A 25,427-nucleotide genomic window follows, 5' to 3' on the forward strand; every position below is an offset into this window, starting at 1 on the left:
ATAGATTTAATATGTATTTTTTAACATTGATATGATAATAAAATGATTACAGTTTTTTAAACTCATTATGTCTCTTCTGGGTTGATCTGTAGTGTATGTTCTGGTTTCATTTTTCCCATTTCTGATTGGTTTTGCCTTGTTTATTAAGCATTGTTCCGCTTGACACGACCTCTGTCTGATTATTAATAAAAATGCACCCCATGCACAAGGGGCATCATAGGTGTGCACACTCAGGTGCCCTTTTACAACACTTTTTAAAATAGCAAAAATCAGGAAGTGTTTTCTGTGCGTTGTAAAGCACTAGGGTTCGAAATTGAGGGGAGCTATTTAGCTCCTGCTTTTAGCATAGGAGAGTCTGGTTAGCTTGCAACCAACAGCTAACAGGTGCTACTTTTGGCTCTTATGGCCAACTGGTGCCTTTAAAACATGTAATGTGTTACATTTAACACACATTAAAACACAGTGGTTCATGCAAAATGGACAAAAAGTATCTCTCGTTCCCCTGCAGTAGTTCCTGCCTACTAGGTGAGGCCTGACACCCAGGAGCTGGTTTTAGTTCCTGCTCAATGAATCTCAATTTTGAACCCTGGCACATCATGTATTCGGAAACCGGATGCGCTTAAAACTGTCCCGAAAACAAACACATTCCCCAGCACCTGCTTAGAACAGACGCATGGGTACGCATTATGAATGACAGGGTCAATTGTGTCCCTGTCATGAGTTTTTTTTAGTCAAACAGCAATGGTATGAAACGCTGCTACACAGATGTTGGATTTGTTCCCCCCTTTTTCTTGGAGTAGGGCAGGGAAGGGAGGCAGCAAATTTAGTTTCGCCCAGGGCGCTGCCAGAGCAAAGGCGGGCCCGTATGGGTAGAGATTGTAGTGCTGGTTAGGAAAGTGAGTGGGGCTGGTCACTGATCTATCAGGCAGACTCCCTGGTGTGTGCTCTAGGCTAGGAAGCTGGGGGCTGCAGGATTATTGTAGGCAAGGAAGCTAGGGGCTGCAGGATTATTGACTAAAATGGGAACTGTGAAAGTTCCTCAGATGACTGCCTGATTCCGTAACTAAAACTCCATTTCTGAAGCAATCTCTACCTGTACTTTTCAGACATGGAGACTGGAGATGTTAAATATGAATGGGTGTACGTGCCACGGTGAAGCCGGGAGACAACTAAAAGGCATGAACTGAAACAGCAAGCAGGGAGATGCAGGAAACGGCAATCACTCCAAGGACGTGTAAAGGAAGCCTTTCTCCAGCATGTGGTCTGGCATGGATTCACTTGCTCCTCAATATTCCCAGTCGCCAGGCTGAGAATCCTCAGTAAAGAAAAAACAGTTTCAATTTCACTTACAAACTGTATTTCGAATGGATCGTGTCCCCCCACGTATTCCTTATCTTTGATAAATCCACTTCCAGCTTGCTGGCCTCGGAAAATATTTTCACAGTAGAGGGCGCTGCTCGTCGACGTCCCTCGAGTCGGTGTCCCTTAAAGGCCTCTGTATCGGCGCCAACATCACCATAGGTATAAATAGTCTTGCGCAGCATCGTTGCTTAGTTCAGTTTTTCCGTGCTTCGTGAGCCTCGGAGACGCAACGCTCGGTTCTACACTATTCTTCGAAAAATCTTCGAAAATCTAAAATTACTATGATGGCATCTTCGTCCGCAGCATCGACGCCACATTCCGGCTTCAAAAAATTTCGAGATTGTGGGAAGATGATGTCACTAACGGAATATTCACAGGATCTGTTTGTGGTGCCTGGTATCAGAGCACCAGTGTTCGGAATGTGAGGACTGCCATGTCCTTGACGACGAAAGCCTTGAAGGAGCGTAAGGGGAAGTTAGAAAGAGGTAAGGCTGTTAAATCTGCTACCCCTTCAAAATTGTCCTCGGTTTGACCTATAATGTGCTCCCTTGTTAAAGTCTGGTTTCTCGAACACCATTCTGCTTGTTATACATGTTTGGAGTGATGGGTATGCCCGTCCTTTACCTGTTATAAACCAATAAAAAGAATTTATTTGAAAAAAAGAAGCCTACACTTGACCCCAACATTCCCAACAACTTCCGCCCCAACACAACCTTACCCTTCCTCCTCAAAATGTTAGTGGCCTACCTGGAAATCCAAAAATATCTGGAAACTTGTAACCTCCTTGGCCTATGCCCATCAGGCATCCGCCCTGGTCATGGAATGGAATCCTCCCTCTTAGACCTAAAAAAAAAAAAAACACCAAATGGATGAAATCAAAGACAATGGCAACCTGACCCTCCTCCTCTTACTTGTCCTCTCAGTGGCCTTTGACCTAGTCAATCACAAAATCCTCTCCCAACACCCCTCCTCAGCAGCCCATTTCGCGACTAAAGCATAGCTTGGATAGAGTCCTTTTTATCTAACCAAACAATGAGTGTTCTACACCTGTGCAGCAGCCCCTCCAGCCCCAGTCACCTGCGATGTGCCACAAGGCTCCTGTGTCTCAACGACACTTTACAATATCTTTACGAAGCTTGTCTTTGACCTCTTAGACAACCTTGGTGCCACCTACATTAACTATGCGGATGACACCCAAATCCTCCTGCCTATCTCCAGCAACTACAACACTGACTCTAACGCACTGAGCGAGATCTACTAAGCAATTCAGGCCTGGATGGCATGACATGGACTTATGCCTAAATGATGAGAAAACCGAGCTGCACCTTATTGGCACACAATCTCAGTTAAACAAACTCAATGACTCCTACAAATCCTTTATCATTGACGGGAATATCATCACTGTCTCTAAAAAGATAAAAACCCTAGGAGTATACTTGGACTCTGCGCTATCCCTAACTATACAGGTAGATGCTATCACGTCTGCAGAAGCATACATCTCTAAACTGATCAATGCCTGCAAGCCTTTCCTGATCGCTGATATGTGCGTCACATTTGCCAGAGACCTCATACTATATAGGATTGACTATTGTAACTCCCTCTTTACAGACTCCAACTCCCGCAATATAAAACAAGACGAGTCATTCAGAATAATGCTGTGAGAGCCGCGCTCAACATCTCTCAAAAATACCACATCTCCACAGCTTGATGAAATATCCACTGGCTCCCAGTCCAAGAACGCATCATGTTCAAAACGCTGTCTCTGACCCACAAATGTCTATCAAACGCTGCCCCGACTTGCTTGTCTAGAAAATTCTCCGAAGCCCAATCCATCAGACCAGCGCAAGCTGCCCATTCACACCTACTCACCATTCCCAGATACAAACGTCAGAAATCCGGGGCACCAGCTTCCCTATGATTGCTGCCAAACACTGTAAAGCCGTGCCTCTAGCTCTAAGATCAGATGCTTCCTTGAGGCCCTTCCGCAAGGGCCTCAAAACCTGGCTGTTCACCCTAGACCCCCTAAGGTAATTGAGCTTGCAATTACCAGTTCCACAAGACCAGACACTCAGATCTCTGCACTGTATATGTACAACCGCTGTTTGTAAACTTTTGTAATCAAGGCTTTCATGTAAACAAGCGCCCTGATGCCCCCGGGTTCAGTGCGCATTATAAATGTCAAAATAAATAAATAAGGTTGTTTGAGTTCTTACAATTACAAGTGGAAGAGAAAGAACCTTTGTTGAACAATTCTGAAGTGTTGGAATCGCAAAGAACTGAATTGGAACTTGACAGGATTGCTGTATTCCTTTGGTACTGTTTAACAGAATCCTGCTTGAATCTGGGGAAGGGGAATTCACCCAGATTATAAGGAGAGGCAGTTATCATATTGTGAACTTAACTTCTATTTGTTGCTTTTGAACTGCCATACATTACCTTGTTGGGTTATTGTATGTATAAGTGTGAGGGACCGAAACCTTTCGTTAAAGTGTTACCTTTAGTTTATTTTGGGCAGGAAATTCCTCATCAGGGTTGGGATAGTGAGGCATTTACCCAACCTTCCGAGTTAATAAAATGGCATCTTTTGAAAAATCTTCAAAAAGTTGTCTGCCTCACATTTCTGACCCTCACAAAGGTTTATCGACTGTTCTCTCCATCAATTGTTGTTTTTCATTATAAGGGCAGGCAGATGGTTCAATGGGATACACCAGGCTGGAAAGGGAGGGGGGTTCTCGTCATCTAGTGTAGGCCGGTCCTCCCTAGCCCAGGTATCCCTAAACCACAGGATGGTCCATATTCATCGGTAAACCCTGCTGTCTAAGATTTTGTATTAACCCGCCATGAGTAATAAAGGCAAACACCTTATTTATCTAAATCTCTCTCTGGGAACAGTCTAGGTTATCCCTGACACATCCTTCTCTATTCCTCTGATGGTCCTCTCGCTCTGTCTCTCTGCTGCGTATTGCCACCCTCCAATCTTACTCAACACTACTACTTCTCCCCTGTTTACACCACTATTACTCCACCCCTCTCCAGACCACTCTTACGTACCCTCTTAACACTACTACAACTAATCTCCCCTGTCTGCACTACTACTACTCCCCACACCACTCACTTCACTCTTCTCACATCTCACTACAGCCTTCTTCCCACTGTCTCCTTCCAGCCCCATATTCCAGGGATATGGTGACTTTCTTACCCTTCCAGTGATATAGTGCCCTGCACACTCTCCCAATACACTCCCTCTTACTGTTGTCACTACCCCTCACTTCTCTTGTGCTCCTCTTCTCCCTGTACTCCACTCCAACACCCCTCTCTATCCCTGTTCAACGGCTTTCTTGGCCTATAAAAGGCACACTCCCATGGAGGACATCTGCAAAGTTCTTATTTGAGCCCCTCCACATGCCATCTGTAGGCATTGCATCCTGAATGGAAGATTTCGAACTGATGCTTGTTCTGGTCAGGAGGTCCTCAGGAACGTGTTGGATTAGACTGCTGTTCAGGAATAACTTTCCCTCCCAAAAGTGGCGGCTGGTGTATTTTGTAATTGAAGGGACGTAAATATTCTCTACAAATATGCACAAACGACCAAGTGTAGACATTTGTTTTTATATTGGATTAAAAGGCTCCATTATACAACACACTTTCTGTGAAAAACTAGGTAAAAAGCCAAACAGCTTGCAATTGGTTTTGTAGCTCCAATCCAAAAATGAAATCGCTGCAATCCCCAACAATTTCCCATGTCTATGCTGGCAGCATCATTAAACACCAGAATTCCTATAAAAGAACATACTCCTGTTTACTTTACAGAACATGAGAGTAATGATACTATAAGAAAACATGTCCACATTGTTTCTACCAAATGCCATGACAAAATAAGAAAACATGTCCTAACTGGCTGCACAATGAAGTCCAGTCTAGACATGTAGTAACACTTAATATGCTTGGTTTATCATAGATCCCCAGTACAAAACGTCATACCACAGTAAGAAAGGACTGCACAGGCTGTCCAAAAATGCCAGACTAGCTACGTAATAATAAATAGACCAGGTTTGGTTTATCAAAGTTCATTAAAAGAAATGCCAAGTTACAGTAAGGAATGGCTAAACTGGCTGCCTCAAAAGGCCGGTTTAGCCACATAACACTTAACAGGATTTATTTTATCATAGCTATCCAGTAGAAAATGTCATGCCCCTGGAAGACATGGCTAGACTGGCTACCCCAAAATGTCTTTCTAGTTACTTAATAACACACCATCCTTTCTTTTATCAACCGCCAGAAAGAAATGTGCTGTTGTCCGCTCCACCCGCGTCCCGGCCCGGCCCGGGTCAAACCAATAAACGCATGCACATTCACACTTGCATCCATACACTCCCTTGTTCACAAACAAATTATAAACAAAATAAGTAGTAGCCACAGTGGTGAAATCAAAAATAAATTTAAAACATTTCAAACCGGTATTTGCTGGTCCCAGAAGGTGCACAATTAATTTTCAAAATCACATTTGTGTTAATTCTTCGAGAGGACTTTTGATCCAAAGCACATTTCCGTTGTCAAAATTTGTAACACAGAAAAATGTTAACTGTTTCTGTATATTCTCATACTCTCATCAGTATAGATCACAAATTGCCCAGTCTATCTTATCCAAGATGCACTTATTCCTTATTCACCTCATCACCACAGTTGAACAGTAATGACATACATTCCCCATCCAAGTGTTTGGTTATAAGAATCCTAGTGGCTGATGATTAGCCTAACCAAGAATTGACCTTCGATTGTCAGTAGGTCATACTTATCAAGCTTTGCATGGCCAAACTGATTTCAATGTAACCAGTGACACTTCATCAGAGTTTAGCATAGTCTTTTAATACCACACTCTAGGCCGGGGGGGCATAGCTCATGATGTGTTTGGCACCTGGAAGACATTTGAAATACCGGCAGCCATATGTATAGTATACAGTATTAATCATCCCAACTGGTTGGCAATTTTACTAGTTAGTGGGACATTAATAAAAATAATCCTTATTGATGGATAGCTGAAAACAAACCGCAAAAGGCTTCATTCTGTAACTGATGGTCTTGATAGTTGTTACCTTGATAAAGATTTTTTAGGATTGATTTTATGTTTCTTTTGTGAATGGTTGGCTCATTCTACTTCCACAAAGTATTTGCAAGCACCGAGGTTTATCCCACATACATGTTGCCACAAGAGCACTTGCTTTCACAAATTTTGTACCCATGTTACACTTCCATAATCATTCAGTTTAATTACATTTCTTGGCATGGGACCATGCACCACTGTGCTTATTATAATTTTGTGACTCTAAAATGAAGTCAAGCAAATGTGCTGTAATTTTGGGTTTAGTTGTATTATTGTAATCTTGTTGATGCTTACATTTCTTCATGGGTGATTCGATTGACTCTGCTTTGCTTACAACTTCAACAAAAAATTGTTGCCTGTTGAAAAAGAGTTGAGATCGTAGATGAATTTACTACAAATTCAGATTCTTCTTAAAGTGAAAGTGCTGCCTAGAATGTTAAAAACCTCTCTTCCTTCTGTGACAAATTCAAGAAGTTAGTCACCTCTCCCTAAGGTGGAACAACCCCGTTTTGGACTTGGGAGGTGAGCTTGCTATGTTTAACACCCCCTGGGGGGTGGGGAGGTTAAGTTAGATCCCTCTGGAGGACAGGAAACCTCCAGAGTAGGACTTCAATCACCATCCCTGCCAACAACACCTTTGTGGGGTATGTAGGAGCAAAGGGGTATGATAAACGTATGGCTAGCATGGCTTCTGACCCCAACTTTATTCAGTTTTCCTCCTGAAAAACAGCAGAACGGCGGCATAAAGACCAGCCTGCTGGAGGCACGTCAAAACAAGGACCAATCAGTAAGAAGTATCCAGCCAGCCCACAGAGTTAAATAGTGCTGCATTACACAGTGGGTGGGGACGCTTGGTGAGAGGGAACGCTGGACTTAGCATCGCACCCAGAGACCTGCACTGGGCGAATGCGATGAGGCCTGGCAGACAAAGCCCTGGAGCCATGCGGCATGGCAGCCAGAACGAGCACAGAGAGCGAGAGCCCAGAGGAGTCCATTATAAAGCCCTTCAATGAACAAGTGGAAATGGAAAGAAGATGCCCGCCATCATGGAGTGGACAACTCGCATAAAAGGCTCCACTGCAAGAGTAGGCTTGGATGGATCACACAGCCCTCTCATGGAGCACCGCTGGTCACACACAGGTACATGATAGCACCAGAGGAATGGGAGGCGGGCAGCAAGGTGTGAAAGAGAAAGAGAATCCCCTAGGAGGGTAAAGAGCAAACAAGAATGTGGAACAGTCCCACAGAGGGGAGAACACTGAGAAGCTCCAGAGTGGGGAGAGGATGTGAGAAAGGCCCCATAGCAGCGAGCGACCTGAGATGCCCCAGAGTGGGAAGAAAGAGTGAGACTAGGCCCAGCCTGGGAAGAAGTAAGTAACCCCGGTCTGGGGAATGAAAAGGAGAGGAGTCCCAGAGTGGGGAGAAAGAGACTGATTTGAGAGACAGAGACAGAAAGACCCGAGTGTAGCCCTGGGACAACACTCCAGCAGTAAAAGAAGTAAATGCTTGGGACTGTTAATATAGGCAAGGGCATATCGTAAAGAGACACACGGGTGGAGGTCAGAAACCTGCGGCCGCCCTTTTTTCGAGCAGCAGCCCAAAGTCTGACTTGATTAATTTAGGTAAGACACTAGGTTACAAAAGCATTCAGGACAGAGGACTTTATTTCTGCTTAGCCACCTTTACTTCCTGACCAGCACCTCCTTTAGCTTTCCTTTGTATAGAGTATGAATTAGTAGCACCGACTTTGGGACAGCCTAGGTCCTCTTTCTTTAAGGAAAAACATAAAACTTGTGAGAATCATGTGTCCTTGTCCGTCTTCTGACTTACCACACTTCCTGTAGATGTTTGCGTTTGATGCAGCCCAGTAATAACTTGTAGCAGACATTGAATGGGAATTTCTCTGGTGTATTTCTGGTACCTCATAAACCTGCTCTAAACTGTCACCTGGAGAGAGTATGATAGAACAGAGCAGGATAGCAGTTTGTTAGATGGGACCCCCTCTTTAATTGATAGTTCTCCAAATGTTTTTGAGAGCTGTTGTCAACTAATTTCTTTCATACATAGTCAGTACAGAAACATTTGTAGATACCTGCAGCTCTGCATGGGTATTTGTAGGTTTGTATTATGCTGTAAATGTAATAATGCATAGCCTATGCAGAGAAGACAGGCCAGGTTGCCGATAGAGACTTGTTTAACAAGTGCATGTTATTTTTGGCCCCCACAGAAGACAACTTGCTAAAGGATTGCTCCCACGAGCTCTCCGAAGCAGACACATCACAAGACACAGACATTATGCTTGAAGGTGAAGCAAACCAGTTTGAACATGGCCTTCTGGTGAATGATTGTGGGGAAGATCTGCTTGTAGGTGATACAATGAATGAAGTACAAGCAAAAATGTCTCCAAATGTCAACATGGGTAGAAGTGGAGCAGGCAGGTCTCCTGATGTAAATGAGGAAGGACCCTATCGCTCAGAATCACCCAGCTTTCCACTGTCCCCACATTCAATAGCAAGGTAAGCCTCAAAGCTCCATTTTGGGAAATAATTGTAAGCTGCAAAAGGATATTTCTGTGTGTAACTTCTGTGCTATCAAAATTACAGTGAACCCAAACATTAGAGTGAACTCTGTCATTGATTTCTGTTACGTTTTCTAAAGGGAGGAGTACCTCTAAAACATTCTTTTGTTTCATAAATGATTTGCCATCAGAACATTTCCTTTTTTCCAGGAAAACTGTCTTTTGATGGGGCTGCCACTTTTAAATGGAAATTGTATAAGAGAAGAATGTCTTATGTTAAATGGCTTTGCGTAGAATAAAAGACACATAGGCTCATTCTGAGTTTGGCAGTTGTGATTTCAACCCAGCACTCCAAATAAGTCAATGCCTAGTACGGGATGCCCAATGGAAACCCTTATTTATATATTTTTATGTCAAAGTTCTTTTAATTCTGGATGATGTACCCTTATATAACTCCCCTCTCTTTGAATCCCCCCGGTCTCACTGAACCAAGAAATGGGTATGTTTTGCAAATTAAAAGATTTATTTGAAGAATTGAACCATATATAGATTACACTTTTATGAATTTGAATAATATCTGAATATCACACTTATTAATATGAACAATGATCAGCAATAGGTAATATTACAATATCAACAATCTCTTTAATCAGTTAGGAGTAGGAATAGGAAAAATAATATATCAGAGAATACTTTGTATGATTCAAGAAAATGCAATGATAGGAAAGAATGCAACACAGAAATAAGACTTGATAGGATTTCAGTCAAAAGACAATATATCCCTCTTTCCCCCTGTTATTACTCACTCCCCCCAGTATGATATGATATGATATCATGATATGATATGGCATTTGTAACGCCTATACACAAGTGTTTCAAGGCGCGACGAGGCATGGGGGGTGGGGACAAGGGGAAGACAGACAACGATCCTACTAGGCCAGGTGACATTGAGATTGCGCAAGTGCAAGGGTAAAGGGGAGAGGAAAGTGCAGTACAGTGTTAGTAGAATACAAGATAAATAATAAGGGCACGCTGGTGGCAAGTGCAAGGTAAGTGTAGACAAGTGCTGGGAGGGGGGGCTGTAGGGATACAGAGACAGTCCCGCAGTGCAGGGGTTGCCAGGGAGGCAATGCAAGGAATAGTGGCTGGGCCAAGGACCGAGATCGGTGAGTGGCCCAGTTGCAGATTCAGTGCAGTTTCAGTGATTTTAGCAGGGGAGAGTGCGAGAGAAAGCGGAGGCAAAGAGGAAGGTTTTGAGGTGCTTCCGGAACCGGAGATGGTTCTCCTCAAGTTTCAGGGAGGCAGGGAGGCTGTTCCAGAGGGAGGCCCCTGCTGCGGAGAGAGATCTACCCCCAACTCGTTGCTTGGAGAAGCGGCTGACCATCAGGGAGTTGGAGGCAGATGAGCGAAGATCTCGAGAAGGAAGATATTTAGGTAGAGTGAGTTGAAGGTATTTTGGCCCAAGGCCCCAGAAGGCCTTGTGGACAATGCAGAGGGTTTTGAACTTAATCCTCGCAGCCACTGGGAGTCAGTGTAGTGATTTCAGTCCTGGAGAGATACGGTTCCTGGGCTTGAGGCAAAGGACAAGTCTCGCAGTCCTGTTCTGGATGAGTTGCAAAGGGCGGAGAGTAGAGGCAGGCAGATTTAGATAGAGGCTGTTGCAGTAGTCCAGCTTCGAGAGAACCCGGGCTCTAGAGACAGTGAGCTTCTGAGGGGAGAAGAGGAAAGGAAGGATGCCTCTGAGGAGGTGTAGCTGGTAGTGTGACTTCTTAGAGAGGTCCGATATGTGAGGAGAGAAAGAGTGTGTGGAGTCGAAGATGACCCCAAGGTTTTTTACCTTGCAGGAAGGGGGCCAAGAGAGGCCGGCCAGAGAGCTGCAGGGAAGGAGGGAGTGGGTGAGCTGATGAGTAGAATCTCAGTCTTACTTGCATTAAGGCAGAGTTTGTTGGCGGCACACCATTCATGGATAGCAGAAAGACAGTCAGAGATGAGGGAAGGGGAAGAGGAGGCTGAGGGTAGCCTAAAAATGAGCTGGGTATCATCCGCATAGCAATGAAAGTTGGGGCACAGAGCGGCGATGCGGTGGGCAAGAAGTGCCAGATACTGGTTGAACAGCCAGGGAGAGAGGTTAGACCCCTGGGGGACACCACAGATAGAGAAAAAGATGGTAGAGAGGAAGGACCCCAGTTTTGACCTGGGAGGGTCGATTGGAGAGGAAAGAGGTCAGCCACGACAGAGCCTGACCAGTGATACCCAGGTTATCACAGGGACGGTTGAGCAGGATGGTATGGTTGACAGTATCAAAGGCAGAAGAGAGATCAAGCAAAATGAGAACACATGGGGTGTTAGAGTCAAGGTTGGAGAGCAGGTCCTCACAGTTGTTGAGGAGAGCATTTTCCGTGCTTCTGGCAGCTCCAAGGCATAAATTAGTTTTCAAAAATTGATTAGCAGAATTTGCTAATTAATCTGTTCTTGATTAGCAAACAACCCCATTTGATTAGCAATGTTGTACTAATGTTTTTAATGCCACCAGAAGATACTTGTACCCAAGATCTAAAGTGAGCAACAAAACAGCCGTTTTGTGTTCTTGCTGAAATAAGACATTAGTGAGATAAGTTAGGCCTTGCAAATGATTTAAAATTCCACTAGACCTGCAGGTTGAGTAACTTAGTTTACCCACTCGACTGAAGAGACATGCACTTAGACCCATGGCAACGGATGACAACACATTTAAATTCACTTTCTGTAAAATGGTGCATGTCACCACAAACCCCCTTCAGTTTGGCACACTGCTGCCACCCAGAGGCCAGCCATACACAGTTCAACTTATTTAGACATTTACTGCAAACAAAGTAAAGTTTATTTAAATGTTTCCAACTTCCACTGCAAATGGTACTGGCCCTTCTTAAAATCTACTCGACTATATAAGTGGGTGAAAATACTTTGCGAGCCTTGGATGAGTGTTTGTAAAAAGGTTAGCTGCATGAATGGACACAAATAAATAGATATGATAAAAGACTCTGAAAACAGTTTGGCCAACTCTCTCTACTGCAGGTGGAAACATATAATGCAATCATAATCATAAAGCAAAGTGAGCTCTGGAGGACAATTACGGTGTACAGATTTGCAGTGGGTCTGTAGATGTGCAGACTGGATGAAACTATTGATCGCTACTTTAAGTAAATATCAAGTTAGCTTTGTGTATTTATTATGTAAAAGACTAAGCAGTGTGTATGGCTTAGCAGGCAGAGAACTGGGCAAACTAGGCAGAATATTGTAGTTTGCAGCCACCTCACGTTCAGGGTAGTAGGTATAAAGCAATATGGTAAGATAGAATGTCAAGGAGTATGGGATCAGCTCATGGGTTGAGCACCAGTTGCAAGTGGTATGTAATCAGCAGGCCACAGAACTAGGTTTGCCCCAAAAGCATTTGGCTGCGTGGTCATGTACATTTTCAAAAGTGTCCACTAGTCATATGATGCATCTTCACCACCAAAATGAAATCTAGTGGACACTGATATTTAGATACACTTGACTGTAAAGCATGGAGATGATGCAGTGTTCTACAGTAGCAATACTATAATTATGCATTATGTAAACAATTTTTAGAAAAGGAATTGAAAGCCTTTTTTTTTAAAAAAAACGAACACATAATGGTCTTTGGTAGACAGGATACAGTTAGCTTAATAACAGTATTATCCCGATTAATTCTAGTTTGCAATTATTTGAAAAAGAAAATGTGAATAGCACTCCCACACAGGCCTTTTGGCACATGAGTGAAGGGAATGATTACTGCTGCGCTCTCTCTTCGTAAGCCCCTTTGAACTTCTAGTCAACAGAGAATAGAGGGTGGAGAGAGATCTGAAGGCAAGAGAGGAATGCTGGGTGAGCTGTGCTTTCATTGAACAGGGTAACTTAAATAGCTAGCTTTACTACACAAGTGGCAATTTAATTAGCAAACCTGCAGAATTGCATATCAAATTGCTCCGTGACACTTCTTATTTTATGCCTTGCATCTCTGAAGCCAGACTGATGGTCATGAAGACTACCAACAGATTCAGCATGGAGATTAAGCTGGGAGATGGCCAGTTTCTCCAGGAGCTTGCCCAGGAAGGGAGTGAGAGAGATTGGGCGATAGTTAGCCGGGCAGGAGGGGTCGGAAGAGTGTTTCTTAAGAAGGGGGTGCACAAGGGAGTGCTTGAGGGGGGATGGGAAGACTTCAGAGGCGAAAGAGTGATTGCAGAAGTCAGCCAGGGCAGGAGCCAAGGAGTCGATGTGGTCCTTGATAGTTTTAGAGGAACAGGGGTGGACCTGTTTTGACAAGACTTTCATAGATCGGACTTGTCTTGAAACCTCATCAGCAGAAAAAAGGGGAAAGGCAGAGAAGGAGGCAGGAGGGGTGGCTACAGAAGGGCCAGAGGAAGAGCAGGGAACAGAGGGGGGGCGGTGATAGGAGGAGAGTGAGGACAGGATGTCCTGAGTTTTTGAGATGAAGTGAGAGACCAGTGCGTGCAGAGGGTCTGGGAGGGGACAGGGGACAGGAGAGGTAGAGACTGCTGCAGGGTTGGCCAGCTCCTTGCAGATTTTAAAGAGTTCGGCCGAGTTGTTAGATGCCGCAGAGATGCGGGCTTGGATAAGGGCTCTCTTCTTGGTGAGAACGGAGAGCCGATATTGCCTTTGCATCAGGCGGCAGGCCAGTTTGTCAGAGGATGAACATGAAGCATGCCATTTCCTCTCTGCCACCCTGCACTTGTGTTTAAGGGTGACGAGATCCATGTCATACCAGGAGTTACATTTGGCTTTGGGCTTCAGGCGGATTCTCATGACAGGGGCAAGGATATCAAGAGTATCAGATATAGCAGCGTGTAGAGTGGAGAGGGCTGTGTCAGGGTGGGAGTCAGCCGGAGGGAGAGGGAGGGCGAGAAGGTGGCAGCGAAAGCCTCAACTGACACGCGCTTCATGGGTCGGGTGACCGAGAAGGAGGGTGGCAGTGATGAGGGTGGCTTTGCCTGTGGGGTGGGGAAGGTGAGGTAGGAGGGTAGAAGAAAGTGATCACTCCAGGAGAGAGGAGTGGAGAGAGGGACAGAGAGGGGAATGTCAGAAGAGATCAGAGCATCAAGAGTGTGCCCGGCAGAATGAGTCGGCCCAGACGGGAGAATAGAAAGTGAGAGAGAGTCGCAGAGGTCGCGAAAGAGTCCAGATGGCGGACAGGAGGCATCCAGGTGGGTATTGAAGTCTCCAAGAAAGAGGAGTTGAGTGGTTGAGGACAGGAGTGAGGAGGAGAGGTCCGCCCACTCGGGGAGGAAGGAGGAAATTTGACCAGGTGGCCGATAGATAGTAGCCACAGTAAGGGAATGGCTAGGAGAGGGAGAGAGTCGGCAGACAAGGCATTCAAAAGAGGAGTAGGTCTGCGTTGGAGTGACAGTGGCAGGAATCCACTCAGGGAAGATAAGGGCCACACCCCCACCCGCACGGTTGGGCCTGGGCACGGAGAGGATCTTGTAACCGTCAGGTAGGAGTGTGTCAAAGCTGGTGACAGAGCTGGCCGTGAACCATGTCTCAGTGAGACCGAGGATGTCAAGGTCCAGTTCCTCAAGATGTTGACAGATATCGGAGGAATATTTGACAGCAGAGCGAGAGCTAAGAGTGGCAATATGGAGAGGGTTGCCATCCTTGAAGGACTTCCGGGGAGGGGTACAGATCAGAGGTACGCCCTGCGGAGGTGAAGAAGGAGCCCGAGGGGGGGCAGGGAGAGAGGGTGGAGGCAAGGTAGCTGAGGACAAAGGAGGGGGGACAGCAGGAGAGGAAAGGAAGTTGATGAGGCGCGGGAAGCGTCTATCAAAGAGGTGGAGGTTGGCCTGAGGGCCTTGGACCAAGGCGGTCCCATTAGCGTAGACATTAATGATGGCCTTAGAAGAGCGGAAGGGGGCCAAGAGGACATCCCAGCGGGTCCCACCATTAATGGGAGAAGAGGAGAAAGGAGAGAGCACCAAGACCATATGAAGGGTCCATAGGTCAGGAGAAGGCACGAAAAAGAGGATGTCAGTAAGAGTTTCCTTGGAGGAGGCACTAGTGTAAGTGTCAGCGATAGGGAGGCCTGCGTTGGAGACCAGGATGTCCTTTTTAAACTTTTTCCTACCAGATTTAGTGAGGAGAGCAGAATAGTCAATGGAGAAGCAGTTGGAGAAGATAGGCGAGATAGAGAGCACCATGGAATAAGGAGGGAGTGGGGGGGAGACAGACGAGAGCAAGTGGACAGGAGTGAGGGGCAAGCCCTAGTTTACCACAAATTCAGAACAACAGTAAACACTCAATAAATGCGAATTTGGTACCCAGTGAAGAGGCCCCCTAAGTTTGAGAGTCCTGCGAGGGGAGAAAAAAAGCCCTAGTTTACCACAAATTCAGAACAACAGTAAACACTCAATAAATGCGAATTTGGTACCCAGTGAAGAGGCCACCTAAGTTTGAGACTCCTGCGAGGGGAGAAAAAAGCGCTAGTTTACCACAATTATGCAAGTATGCAATATGAAGAGGCGGAAGTGGGCACACAGGTTTCAGGAATACAATCAATAATGCAGTTCAATCCCAGTTCCCCCAGCAAGCTTAGAGAGAACAGATTTGAGTTTAAAACAGGTCAATTGCTTTTAATGTGGTTTGAATTGAATGGGAAAATGCAAAAATGATTTTAATTTGCTAACTAAGATTCAGAACAAGTGAGAGTTGCTTGGGATAGGTTCAGGTCAACACTAGCAATGATTGTATAATGATTAGCAGATGGAAAACAAAATTCAGAAGTTGAAAACAAGAAACAGCTATTTTACATGAAGTGAAATTGAGCCAAATACGAAATCGCAGCAGTTTTTATGGGTTTGTTTGAAAGCTGAGGATGTTAGCTTCAAAATGACATTTAAATTTCGTCTCTAGGACGTGCGGTTCAAACAAGGTTTTTGTGAAGGTAGATTTTTCAGAAACAGAGTCAAGATTTAAAAATGAAAGATTGTGCTTTAAAGATTCGGAACCAATATGGACTTATACTAAGGGGCTATGAAAGTACAAGATACCCAACGGGACAACCACCAAAACAGTGCGCCTTCCACTCTGATTGGTGTTCGCCAGGACCCTTGACTTTCTTCAGACGCTTGTCCGTTACATGAATTGCATACATTATCGCTACAATTATCACAGACTATATAATGAGAAGAATTCAGGATGGACACAATATTCTATAATGCAGTTCTGGATAGGTTGAAATGGACTGAATAGGATTACTTTAAACTAAGAGATGACTATGGACAGTTCTAGACTAAATACTCACTCCTATGGCTTTGGAATTGAATTGGCCCGTCAAAGATCTGGTCAAGGGTTTGGCTGGGATTCTCTCGCCACCGGACAGGTCTCAGGCACTGGGTTCTGCTCTCAGCACGGCACTCTGGTCTGCGCGGCCTCTTGGACTGGATCTGACGGGTTGGTTACAGCTCTGCTCTATGGATCTGGATCTTGGTTCTAGCACGGGGTTCTTAGCTAGAATAGCAAAACAGTTCAGCCAGGCTGTTGGATTTTGTGGTGTCCCTTGGAAGTTTAGGGGTTAGGATTTTGTGGTGCCCCTTGGAAGTTTAGGGGTTAGAATCAGGTTGCTTAAGATTCTGAAGGCCAGCTGAGAAGAGTTCAGCTTTTGGAATTGGCCTCTTCGGTTTCAAAGTTCTAGAGTCTGGATTCTGGGTCTGGATCTAAAGTCTGGAGCCTGGATTTTCCTGCAGGGTGCTTCACCAAGGAATCAGTTGATGAGTGAGAAAGTGTGTCTTGTCTGTCCTCAGCAGTCCCTATTTATCCATTTCCAAAGTGGGTGGGGAGGCTGATTATCTATGCCCAACCCTCTAAGGATCTGATGTGTCAGAGGATTTCCCCTCTCCTGATTTGAGAAAGGAGCAGTGTGTCATCATGAGTCAGAGTGACACTGTGTTTATGATCTAAAAGAAATCCCTCCCCTTTGCTTTTACATAGAAACTCTATTTTACCCAAAAAACATATTTCCAAGATACACAAGTTGTTCATAATACATAATTACATGACAGATTACCTAAGGTACATTTCTGTCCAACTCTCATTTTCCTACGAGCTATGGTTCATAAATGACAACTTTTTTCGCGCTTTTGGTGGGTTTCTCAATGTTAGTTCTGCACCAATTTTTATACATGCACGCACATCCCATACGGGCACATTCCTGTAATTTTTCATGTTCCTAACATAAACACCATGGCTACAAAATGTATAATTTCCGGGGTTCAGTCTCAGAAAATCACACAGATTCCAGCTTAGTCTTAAACTGTGAGTGAATTTTCCATTTTAACAATCTCTAAGTTTCATATTTTTGTCAGTTCAGTACACTTTGCTATAAGCATTTTTATAAAACATACATTTACTTCCACTTCAGTCCACATTTTCAGTCTGGCCCGCATCCAAAGCTGGGCTGAGTCAGAGGATCACATGGCTTGCCTTCCTGCCACAGCAGTTGTGGTCATTCACACCCGAATTAGCATTCCTATTCAGTCCAAGGAACCCATTGTTTCTTGCTCAGGGCAGCAGAGGAAATCTCCTCCCCTTCTTATTTATTTATTTTTTTAATAACTTTTCTTTATTGGCAAGAAGTAGTAGCTGGCATATCACAAGTTACAACAAAAAAACAAACGCACAGTTCATATTTAGATCATGAATGATAAAGCACAAATTCTACAGAGGGTCACATATGATCCTAGCAGAGGTCGAATACGATAGAGGCATTCATCCCGTAGTATGATCTGTCCCCGGATCAGGAGAAGGGGGAGATGACAGAAGCTCCAGGTCCACTTTGCGGTTCAAGTAACTACAAAAGTCTGTCCATATGTTTTAAAACGAGCATTACTGGGTAACATGTTAATGTAGTGTTCTTCACAATATTGTGTCCAGGTGAGGGCTTTCAGCCACATTTCTAGGGAAGGGGGGATCTGCGCTTCCAGCATTGCAGAATGCATTTCTTGGCCACAATCGCCGCCACATTCAGAAATTTAGCCTCCCGTTTCGCCTCAGCTCCCTCCCAGAGCCCAAACAGAAGAGACAGGGGGTTAGGGTCAACACAGAACCCCACTATTTTGGAGAGAGTCTCAAGCACCGCATTCCAGAACGGGGCCAGCGCCCCACAAGACCAGAACATGTGAGCGTGGTCTGTATCGTTAGATCTGCATCTTTGACAGGGGTGGGGTTGATCCCGGGCAAATTTCCCAATCGTGTGAGGAGTGTAGTACAGGCGATTGAGTAGCTTGTATTGAACACATCTAACTCTGGAATTAAGAGAATCCTTGCGTGTATGCATGCACATTTTGGTCCACATAACATCTGTGATGTCCAATCCCAGATCCCGGCTCCAGGCATCCCGAACAGTGTGGGGGGGGTTCTACAGCTCGCGCCATCAACATTTTATAAAGGGAGGATACTATGCCCCTACCACCAGCGGAATTGGAAATGTAACAGACCTCAGGGGACTCAGGGGGTTCGTCCGGATATGAAGGCCACATGTCTTGGACTGCCGCCCTAAGTCGAAAGTATTGTAGCATCTCCAGTGAGGACTTGGAGTGCCCTGGCTTCCACGTATCTGGGGTGATGAATTTCCCATCAGGGAACAGGTCGGAGAGTGATCTGTATCACAGGTCTGACCAACAACGCATGAGGAGCTTATCTTGTGTGGGGGTGAGGCCAGGGAACGACCAGAGGGGAAGCCATTTGTAATACGGGGGGGAGCCAAAGGCCACTGGGTCAGCAGGGGCCTCCGAGCGGTACGAGTGAAAGAGGATCAAAGACATGACATTCACCTACTCGGTCGCCAGGATTTCAAGCTTAACATGCGGGGGGTGGGGTCCTGGTGATGGTACCAGTATGTAGCATGCTGGGCTTGAGCGGCTATCCAGTACTGGGTGAGATCAGGTGCATTGAAGCCACCCCTCTCATAAGGAAGGGCCATATGCTGCCATTTTCTGCGCAAGGCACCAGAATGCCATAGAAAACGGGCACACCCCGTGTGCAGGTCTGCACAGTACTGTTTCCCGGGCCATAGTGGAACGTTAGCGAAAATGTAAAGGAGTTTCGGAACTATGATCATTTATATTAGGGACAGTCTCCCTGATAGTGAGAGGGGGAGGTTACGCCATCTTTCCATCCTGGCGCCAGCATATAGCGCGGCAGCCCCATAGTTATCGGACAATAAGGAGGATTTTGAGAGGGATACCTGGACCCCTAGGTATTTGATGCCCCCCGGTGCCCATTTGAGAGGAAATTTGCATGCAGGTTGGGACGTTGCGGGCGTAAGGGGTAGGATTTCTGATTTAGTGTAATTTATGGTAAAGCTTGAGAATGTGCCAATTTTGATAATTTCACGCATGATCGGGTCGAGGTGGACTGAGGGGTCTCTAATGTATAGAAGCACGTCATCAGCGTACAGTGATATAATTTCGGGGGTATCCTGCAGACGAATCCCTTTGTGCACGTGGTTGTTTCGTACACTATCTGCCATGGGCTCAATGGCCAACGCGAATAACGTGGGGGAAAACGGGCACCCCTGTCGTGTCCCCCTGTGGAGGGAATAGGGAGCCGACAGGTGAGAGTTAACTAGGACCCTGGCCACGGGGCTAGTGTATAGCAGTTTGATACAGGCCATCATGTATGGGCCTATCCCCATCTTCTAAAGCACCGCCCACAGATAATGCCACGAGACCATGTCGAACGCTTTTTGGGCATCTAGCGTCAAGGCCACAGCGTTGGCTTGGGGGTCTATTCTAGAGATGACTTTAAATAGTCGCCGAATGTTTAAGGCGGTGGACCGGGCAGGGACAAAACCACTTTGGTCTGGGTGGATCAGGTATTTCATGATGGGGAGGAACCTATTCGCAATGATTTTGGCGAAGATTTTGGTATCGGTGTTAATGAGTGACAGAGGCCTATAGGAGCCACATTCATCCAAAGGCTTGCCCGGCTTGGGGAGCACGGTGATGACAGCCTCACGCAGGGACGTGGGGAGGGTAGTAAGATGCAGCGATTCTTCCCAAACCTCGTGAAGGCGTGTAGCAAGGAGGGCCACATGTTCCTGATAGAACTCGGCGGTCAGGCCGTCTGGGCCGGGGGCTTTACCCTTAGGGAGATAACCGCTGTGATTTCGTCCAGGGTGAAGGGAACATCTAATTGTTCTTTGGTGGCTAGAGATATAAGGGGCATTGGGATGCAGTCTAGGAGGTCGTCCAGATCCTGCGGGCTGTGCTCTGGTTGCTCGGCATAGAGGGTTGCATAGAAATCTGCAAAGGTCTCGAGAATGGGGCAGTCAGACCAATGTCGCACCCCGTCGTTGTCAATAATACTGTCAATTCGAGCTCTGCCTCCCTCAAACCGGGCGAGGCGGGCAAGGGTACGGCCCGGCCTCTCACCTTCACCATACTTAAGGGCCGCAAGTGGAGAGGGGTTGGTCGCGTAATCGCGCTCTAACTCCCCAAGTCTGGACTCAGAGCGGCGCAGGGAATTTCTAATATCTTTCAGGACTCCAGCCTCCCTGGAGATGCACATGCCCCTGATGAAAACCTTAAAGGCCTCCCATCTCACCCCATCAGTTGTGTCGTGCCGTTTGTTATTATCAAAAAACAAGGTGATATCTGCGAGGATGTCAGCCTTGAAGACTGTCATGCAGTGCATCTGACTTAAACCGCCAGTTAGAGTGGTGGGGGAGGGCCGGGTGCAAGGCAATGTCCAATGTGATCGGGGCGTGATCAGATAGTGTGCGCTGCAGAATCTGTGTGGTAAGTGTTTTGCCCATGAGCCCTGCGGAGAGAAGGAAAAGATCTATTCTGGAGTGGCTGTCGTGGAGAGAGGAGTAAAATGTAAACTCTTTCGACATTGGGTGGAGTACTCTCCAGGCGTCTGCCAGACCGGCATTGAGCATATGTTCCTGGAGACGGCGAGCAGCTCTGGACAGTGTTCTTGGTGCAACACCAGATCTGTCCAAGTCGGAGTCCAGGATGAGATTCATGTCCCCACCCCAAATAATGGGAACCCCCACATACCCTAGGAGGATGTCAAGGACGTGGTCGAAAAAATTGGATGCATCGATGCATGGGGCATATGTGTATTAGCAAGGAAACAGTGGAGGATCACATATCTACCCCGGGCGTCAATATGACTGGTGCGGAGGGAGAATTCCAAAGATTTGTGAATCAATGTGAGGACTCCTCTGGACTGTGAGGAGAACACTGTATAGTATTTGTTGGGGCCCCATGCCGGGGCAAGAGAGGACGAGAGATGTGCGAGGGCGTGGGTTTCTTGTAAGAGAAGTATTTTGACCCCGTGCCTCTGGACATAAGCCGTGATCCTGTGCGACTTTGTGAAATTGCTGAGCCCTCTGATATTCCAAGACATTAGCCTAATGGCCATTCAGCAGGGCTTTAGGGGGGGATCAAAGTAATGTGTGTCATTGTTTGTCAAACAAGTGCCGGCCACTAATGCTGTGGCCAGATACGTCATACCATAAGCTACCACTGTCTCACTATTTATGTTGAAACATTCCCCAACTGAACCTCCCCCCTCCCTCACTGCCTTCCCCAACACAGCAGTGCCCAAGAACCCACCCAGAATCCCATGGTTTCCGTGCCAAGCCCAACGGGGCAGGCCAAGCACCCACACCCAACAGGGGAGCAACCAGTGAACAAAACAAGCCAAACTCGGCATTGCAACTGCAGTGGGGGTAGCTGCTGCCGTGAGCCCGATTAAGATGATTGGTGGTGGAGTACACCAAGTAACTTGCAGCGGTAACTAACTAAAATTTTCGACGAGACAACATAGTAGAGCACGGTAATTAGGGGGTATAGGAATAGGGGGTCCCAGTCTAAGTGCAAAGAACCGTAGCCCCTACGACTTTGACCCACATTGCGTTACATGAATCTTCACAATGAGTTACAACAATGAAAGAATATACAAAGGAAAGGATACATGAAATTACAAGAAAAATGCATATGATATCCGTGGTAATGATACCACAATGATTCAAGTAATGGGTACATGGCAAGCTGGCTCAACCCTCATCCACAGGGTCACCCTCCGACCCCGGGACCGGAATATGGGACTCGATACATTTTACCGCCTCCTCTGGGACTGTGAAAAAGTACAGTTTATTATGGTGGGTGAGCTTCAGCCTTGCAGGGAACAGCATGGCGTATTCCACTTTCCTCTCTCTAAGCAATTTTTTCACACCATTGAATTGTCTGCGCTCCATTTGAACGTTGACTGAGAAGTCGGGAAAAATACGGATAGTCTGGGACTCAAATTTCAGTTCCCCTTTTTCGCGGGCCAGACGTAGAATGTGGTCTCTGTCCCTGAAGCTGAGGACCTTGGCAATAATTGGTCTGGGGAAATCACCCGGCTTGGGGCGAGGGGCCAGCGAGCGATGGGCGTGCTCAATAGTGAAAAACGGGGAGAGTTGAGGGTCACCCAGGAGGTCTCTCAGAAGGGTCTCGACCGCATGGTCCATTTTGCCTTTGAGGGCTGCCTCAGGAACTCCAACAATGCGGATATTATTCCTGCGGGATCTGGACTCTTAAGTCGTCGCACTTCGCCTTGACCTGCTTCATATCTCGTACCAAGTCAGAGACCGTATTCTGGAGCACGTGTACCTCATCCTCAGTGGCCCCGATCCTGGTCTCGGCCTCAACCAGTCTAGTGCCATGCTGATCCAGTTTGGTGCGTAATGAGGCTACATTGGCGTTTGTCTTCCAATTTTTCATGAAATGCCGCAAAGTTTTTGGCTGTAGACTCCATGATTGTCGTGAGGTCTGGCTGAGGAGGGCATGAGGAAGCATCCGGGTCGTCCTGAGGGAGGGCGGCCCCCCCTGGTCCTGTTTAGCTAGTGATTTGGCAAACTTGTCCATTGCTCCAACCTTGTTGGCCCCACGTGCCTTGCCGGACATGTTTGGGGTGTACACCGAGATTGGCAGGGTATGTAGTGCAGAAAGGCAGCAATGGGGCTCCGGGGGTTAATAAAGGGGCTATGGCCCACAGTCAGCAATGAGCCAACAGCAGCTCAGGGGGCAGGAGCGAGGAGCACTCAGAGTAGGTGTGTTATAAGGCTCTAGGGCCACTCCAAGGGGGAGGCGAGGTGGCAAAGTGGCAGCGTGACTTGGAAGGGACAGTGTCCTGTGGCGCCCGCCTCAGAGCCAGGAGGGCCCAAGCAGAAGGGGCCAGTAATGGAGGGCAGCACAGTCCAGGGCGCCTGGTGCGCTCAGGGCGTAGCAAATGCGCGCACAGTCCGGAGAGAGGAGAATGATGGAGCGCCAAGAGCCGCACTGGCGTGTGATGAGTGTTCGCGGGGGAGCCTGGTATAATTGGGGGCCACAGTCACTCGTGGAATGAGGCAAGCGTAGCCCGACGATTAAGCCGATAAGAGTGGGCGCAACGTGTGGGGCCCCGCAACCCCCTCACCTCAGATCACTGCAGGCCGATATGTGGGTAGTGGTCCAGGCGGGGAGCAGGCCTCCAAGCGTAGAATGTTGATCCGGGCGGGCGCAGTATTCAAACCAGAAGCAGGAGTCCGAGCCCAGGATGGCTCCGGTACCGCAGCCCAGTCCCAGCCGCACCACGGGACCAGCGACGCCGGCGGCAGACCGCCAGGCAGGAAGTGCGGGATATTGTAGTTGCGGGGGGCCGCTCCGGCAGCCCCCGCGATGTTGCGGAGTGAACTCGCACGCCGGGGGCCCGGCGCCACCACTGCCGCCTAAGAGCAGGAGCGGGCCGGCGAGGGAAGCTGCGCCGAAAGTCGGCGATCCCAAGCGCACCCTCCTCGGGGAAAGCGGGGGTGCGGAGAGCAGCGCCACCCAGCCGTGCACATTATTAAAGTCCGTAGAGGGAGGGCGGAGGAGGGGGGACCGCAGTGCCCCAGAGCGGATCTGCGAGGGCGCAGGGGGGGATGGGCAGCCGAGGGCTCACTCGGCCCAAGAGGCCTCAGCTGGCGGCGGAGCAGCCAAAAAGCTCAGGTTTCTCCCCAAAACCGGTCCAGACGGTGTAGAGGCGTTGGGGAGCACAGTGTTCAGGTTCCCAGCACAAGGATATTCGAAGAACCGCTGATTTGGGCGGATTTGTTGCAGTCGGGCCACAGAGCGTTAGGACTAGGCAGCCATCTTGCTGGCTTCTCAACCCTCCTCCCCTTCTTATTAACATGCCAATGTGAAATGCTCTCCTTTTGGTGGGAAGGAACCTGGTGTGAGTTTCTCTGGGGAAGAAGGCCTCTTGGAAGTTTTAACTGAATCAGGTTACCTTCTGGTCAATTGTAACATAGTTCCTTGTGAAATGTTAAAATAAGCAAACCCATTTTTACTTCCAGTCCTTTTTCAACATGAAAATCAATGTGTGGCACTCTTATATGGCATTTTGATGGAAATCTCTTCTTTGGCATAGTTTGAGTTCAATGTTGACTTTGCACATGATAGGTTTTAAATCGCCGGCTTCTGACAGAGGTGAGTAATAGTACTATATCCATTTTTGACAGATTTCTTTCAGCAAGCAATCTTCAATGTGAATTTTCCTCTGATAAGTGTACTTCTGTGGACATTGTATTTATGTGGATTCTTGGAGTAGAATGATGTTCAACACCCAAAAAGGAGGTTGGATCTTTTTGGGTGGTTTGTGAGCCATGATTTTTGCAATTTTGACAACCAATAAAAATGGATTTTTAAAACAGCTCTGTGTTTCTCTTGCAATGATTTTGCTCTGTGGGTAGCCAAGTGGTGGGTTTTGGCAGTGGTCTCCTGTGTTACTACGGACATAGGCAAAAGTGGATGGCGGCCTATTTTTCAGATTTTTACTGCGCACTTTCTGGTGATTTTTAGCGAGCAGCATGCTTTCCGGCGGCCATTATGATGTTTCTGCTGCAAGAAATGCACAGTAATGTTGCAGGGCTTGGACTAGTAGGTTGAGGCATCCCACACAGTAGTTTGACCGAATTACTGATGAACTACCGCCAAATGGAATTACGGTTACCATCCACTTGGTCCCTGTGAGTTTACCACAGGATTACAGGCACTGGAAGCAGATGAAAGACTGCTTTTTAGGGGTCTGTAGGACTCAATGGGGATTTTGGTCACATTACCTCTCGCCCTAATTCAGCTGGCAGTAATTCTGCCGAAAAGGCAGTCTTTTGGCGGTACAGTGGTGGAATTACCTCCAACATTTTGCTTGTGATTTTTCCTCCACACCACTTCCAAAACCATAGTTGGGCGGTGCAGTAATGCAGCCGTAACTCTGTTAAACCTGCATTACCGCTGTTTTGCACCACACCACCCAACTCATAATGAGGTACACAATGTTCAATTTCTGAAGATTGTACATTTTATAAAGTGCCATTAAGAAGAAAAGCGTTTGCATTGTTGCTTTTCTGTGCGTTTGTCTCCC

General features: G+C 46.9%; 1 protein-coding gene across 3 annotated transcripts in view; it reads left to right on the forward strand.

Annotated features, from left to right (window-relative positions):
- Window positions 1-25,427, forward strand: part of RAD18 (RAD18 E3 ubiquitin protein ligase) — a 1,168,890-nt gene that overhangs the window by 867,038 nt on the left and 276,425 nt on the right. For all 3 annotated transcript variants that reach the window (XM_069643474.1, XM_069643473.1, XM_069643475.1), the window contains one exon: window positions 8,691-8,979. In XM_069643474.1, coding sequence (XP_069499575.1) covers window positions 8,691-8,979 — 289 coding nt within the window. The remainder of the gene's footprint in view (window positions 1-8,690; window positions 8,980-25,427) is intronic.

This window comes from Ambystoma mexicanum, chromosome 2p, assembly GCF_040938575.1.
Source record: "Ambystoma mexicanum isolate Mex_15411 chromosome 2p, UKY_AmexF1_1, whole genome shotgun sequence".
NCBI classification, from domain to species: domain Eukaryota; kingdom Metazoa; phylum Chordata; class Amphibia; order Caudata; family Ambystomatidae; genus Ambystoma; species Ambystoma mexicanum.